Consider the following 4,091-nt stretch of genomic DNA (forward strand, 5'->3'; position numbering starts at 1 on the left):
TGACTCCTTCCAAGAAGATTTTTGTTGAAGAGTGTTTATATCTACTTTTACTATCTCCATTCATGTCTTTTATAAGTTAGATAGGGTGCATCACTTTATTATAGTACCAACTAGAAGAGATTGAGCCACATTCATACAAATCACAAATCAATTAAAAAAATCGTGAAAAAGTTAAGAGTGACCTAGTGGGAAGAATTCCAAAAGAAACGTGAATAGAGAAAGTGAAAGTGGATATGAAGACACTTATAATAAATATTAAAAAAAAAAAAAGACATGGCCTTGGACATACGTGAATAGGGAAGATGATTCGTTCATCTGAATAGTGAAGATGATTCGTTCATCTGATAGACTTTATTATTTGTAATGCATTTATAAAGAGATCAATAATCTGCGGATGGCACAGGATAGATTTTACTAACTAAGCTAGTTCGAACTTTCGAATCACAATTATTGTAGAAATGATTATATAGTTGGAAGCAATGCAGCCCACCCCAAAAAGGGCCCATACATAGAATTAATGAGCTACCAAGGAAATAATCTAACATTAATTCTAAGCACCCATAAATAATCATTTTTATTTCTTATTCCACCTCCTATGTTTTGCCCTTCATGCATCTTTCTTATCCTCTTTTTGCTCATTGTTCTGAATTTCTTCTTCTTTTTGCCCTTCTTGGCCTTCATTTCCATTCTTTTCTTTTAAAGCTTTAGCTTCATCTTGTTCAATTTTCAACTTGTTGAGAAATTCAATGAGGTCTCGAAGTACAAATTCAGGTTCATCACCCTTCATGAGCTGTTCGGCAATTTCTGCAGGGGTTACCTCCATATTTCCTATCAATTCTTCAATCTCTTCAAAAAGAGGGTGGTCGTGAATCCCCAAATAGTTGGAGGTGAGAAGCTTGAATCCACAAGGAGTGCAATAGGACATGTGAACGTGCACGTCCATGCGGCCAGGGCGCAATAGAGCTGGGTCTAGTCGGTCCTTATGATTGGTTGTGAACACAATGATCCGCTCATCCCCACAACTTGACCATAGGCCATCAATGAAATTGAGCAATCCAGACAACGTCACCTAGGTAACAAATAATATGAATCAAACTAAAACATATTCAAATGAATTAACATTATACACAACTTTAGATATAGCTGAATACACATTCTTCAAAATTGATTCTGGTTTCGATAATTGTTAAAATCCATTTTACAAGATCGTTCTTAAGAAATGTCACTAAATAGCGTAATGAAAATTTTTTATATGACATTTTCATCATGTCAGCTTGTAGTACAACGAGTTATCATTCCTATTTAAAAAATCAACTTTTTTTTATATACCAAAACCACTTTTTTATCGACTTTGTTAATGCATGTTGTCCAGTAAATAAGATGATTTCATCCAAAGATTTGGTAACTTGGCCACTTTATAAATGAGTCCGTAACTAGTACACCCAGGCAGGAGGAGGAGGGTTGAAACTTGACATTGAAAGCCCCTCCCACACGTCAAATCTTGCTACATAGATCTCTCAATTATTGTACTAAAAGGAGAGAAAAGCTTAGCTCAGATCTTGCTACATAGATCTCTCAAGTATTGTACTAAAAGGAGAGAAAAGCTTAGCTTTTAATGGGATATTTATGTGGCAAAATTTGAGGTGCGGGAGTGAGGTTTCAAACCAAGGAAAATGTTGAAGTAACATTGAAATTGACATCGGTTCAGACATTGCTGATGTGGATGTATGTACGAAACAATAGATGAATTTCATCGAGATACAAATGAAAAGCATCTATGGTTATGTGCGCACCAATGTGTGAAATGGTGTCGATTTCATTGCTACTCCTGCACGACCCTCCCTGGGCATATGAGATCTAGATTCTTTGAAAATATGGTGCACAAATAATTAAATAGAAATTTTAAAAAAAAAAAAAAAAAAAAAGTAGATAGTAATTATGAAAGAGACCGGATCATTTGCTCCCAGGGTGGATGATTGAAACCCTCCTCTCACACCTCAACACATGCCACTTAAGTAACAATCCAAGCAGTTAAAGACTAAAATTCATCCTTTTGAAAATTTCCTTCGATTGTAGCTTACATGGCAAGTATTGAGGTGTGGGAGGAGGGTTTCCCTCCTTCACCTAGGTGCATACGATCTGGACTCATTCTGAAATTCCCATTTTATCATAGTATTCATTTTTTTTTTTCCCCATTTCAGCATGCTATTCATTTTAATTTAAGTAATAGTAAATTATCATTTTCGTAATTAACTTCTTATCAAATAGGAAAATTATATTTTAAATTACTAAAAATACCTCCTTATTATTTAGTATTTATTATTTATTATTGAACAACATATTTTGTGAAGGGTATATTTTGTAATTTGACTTCAAATTATTTCTGTTTTAAAATTAATGATAATTTACCATTTTTGGAATTAAAATGAATTGTGTGCTGAAACGGAAATTTCAAATTTTCGGCGAACAATTTCATCAATCGGTCATAATTAAATTGCTAATACAAATTTTTTGTTATTCTAATTAACTATTACTTGAGGAATAATGTAGTGCTAACGTTTTGTAGTTCTAGAATGTTTTAATTTAAGCTCCTTATTATTGTTAGAGGACCAATAAACTAACCTGAGATTCTTGTCGATATCGAACTGGATGCATCATTCGTGCTTCCGCTAACTGATCTTGTAGCTCAATGGTGCAATCAATGTCCTCGACGACAAGTATTGATCGATTTGCCGTAGCAATAAGCATTCTCCTAAGCTCCGAATTGCTTCGGAGATCGGTGAGCTCTAAATCATAGATGTCAAAGTTAAGATAATTTGCCATCGCAGCGATCAAGCTCGACTTACCCGTCCCTGGAGGGCCATATAGCAAATACCCACGTTTCCAAGCCTTCCCCACTCTCCTATAATACGCCTTCCTCTTAACAAACCTCTCCAAATCCTCCAATATTTCCTTCTTTATCTTCGATTCTATTGCCAGTGTAGCAAAGGTTGCTGGGTGATCGAGATTTATCGAGCTCCATATCTCTCCCATGTTTCCGTACATCCTGTCATATCCCACAGTGAAGAGCTTCAATGTCTTGTTCTCTTGTTTTACTTCCTTAGATTCCTTTAGTATATAAGGCAAGTAAGATCCCAAGACTTTTTCCTTATGTTTCTTATGAAAACTGAGCTCGAAGGATCGAACTTCGGATCGAAGAGTCGAATTGAAATCATTGGGATTGTGGAAAGATGCTTTTTCGACTTGTGTACAAACAAATATCCATTTGAATTGTACACCGTCGAAAACATCTAAGATCTCTTCGTTTCTTTCCATGTTGATATTAAAACTGTTCTCCTTTTCAGGTTTGCTCACTCGTAATCTTTGAGTCGATGGAGATATCTTGGTGCCTAGGTAAATCTCAGCCGCCATGTAGATTTCGTTATTGATGAGCCCATCGAATTCTTCGATGACCATTGTTAAATCAGACGAGAGGCGATTGAAGAGGTTTCGAATGCCCGAGAAGAAAAAATTTTGGACCTCATGGGGTATGAAGTCTTGGGCTATCGTTCGAATTAGCATGGCCGATGCAGCGAGAGAAGCTGCTGTGGATAGAACTGCTTTGGTTGAGGGCATTTGGGTATGAGAAAACATATTTGGATTTGGATGCTGTTAGAAATTCAATGGAATTGGAGAGGTTTTGATGGATTGGAAGACAAGAGAAGTCTAAGATAATTTTGCTCTTGCTTTTGGGGCAAAGTCTTGTTTGATTTTTATAGAGTTAGACATGAAATTTCTTCTACTCTTCCTAAGCTGCTAGTCTTGAAGTTTTGACTTGACTTCGAGACTTGAGATTCCTCACAGGTTGGTACGTAACGTGCAGGAGATGTCGTTAGTGTCTCTAAATGAAGAAAATAAATAGCATTTTACATATCATTAGGATTCAATTCTGCATAACTATCTTAAGGACCCCATAAGAATTGGGTCTCCTTCGAGCAGGGGCGGAGGGTGGGGCAAACTATTGTTAGTTGTACAGTGAAGATGAATGGTTTCAGGGAGAACTTAAAAATTGAAGAAAATGATATTTAAGCCATTTCCAATTAATAATTGAG

General features: G+C 36.0%; 1 protein-coding gene across 1 annotated transcript; it reads right to left on the minus strand.

Annotated features, from left to right (window-relative positions):
• Positions 1-270: 270 nt before the first annotated feature.
• Positions 271-3,733, minus strand: LOC147405105 (AAA-ATPase At3g50940-like). Its single transcript, XM_086441245.1, has 2 exons — positions 2,623-3,733; positions 271-1,069 (listed from the first exon to the last, which is right to left on the minus strand). Exons 1-2 carry the CDS (start codon positions 3,631-3,633, stop codon positions 608-610), a joined length of 1,473 nt encoding a protein of 490 aa, XP_086297371.1. The 5' UTR covers positions 3,634-3,733; the 3' UTR covers positions 271-607.
• Between the last annotated feature and the right edge of the window lie 358 nt (positions 3,734-4,091).

The sequence above is a fragment of the Akebia trifoliata genome, chromosome 4, assembly GCF_017979445.1.
Source record: "Akebia trifoliata isolate Shusen 1 chromosome 4, ASM1797944v1, whole genome shotgun sequence".
Classification (NCBI taxonomy): domain Eukaryota; kingdom Viridiplantae; phylum Streptophyta; class Magnoliopsida; order Ranunculales; family Lardizabalaceae; genus Akebia; species Akebia trifoliata.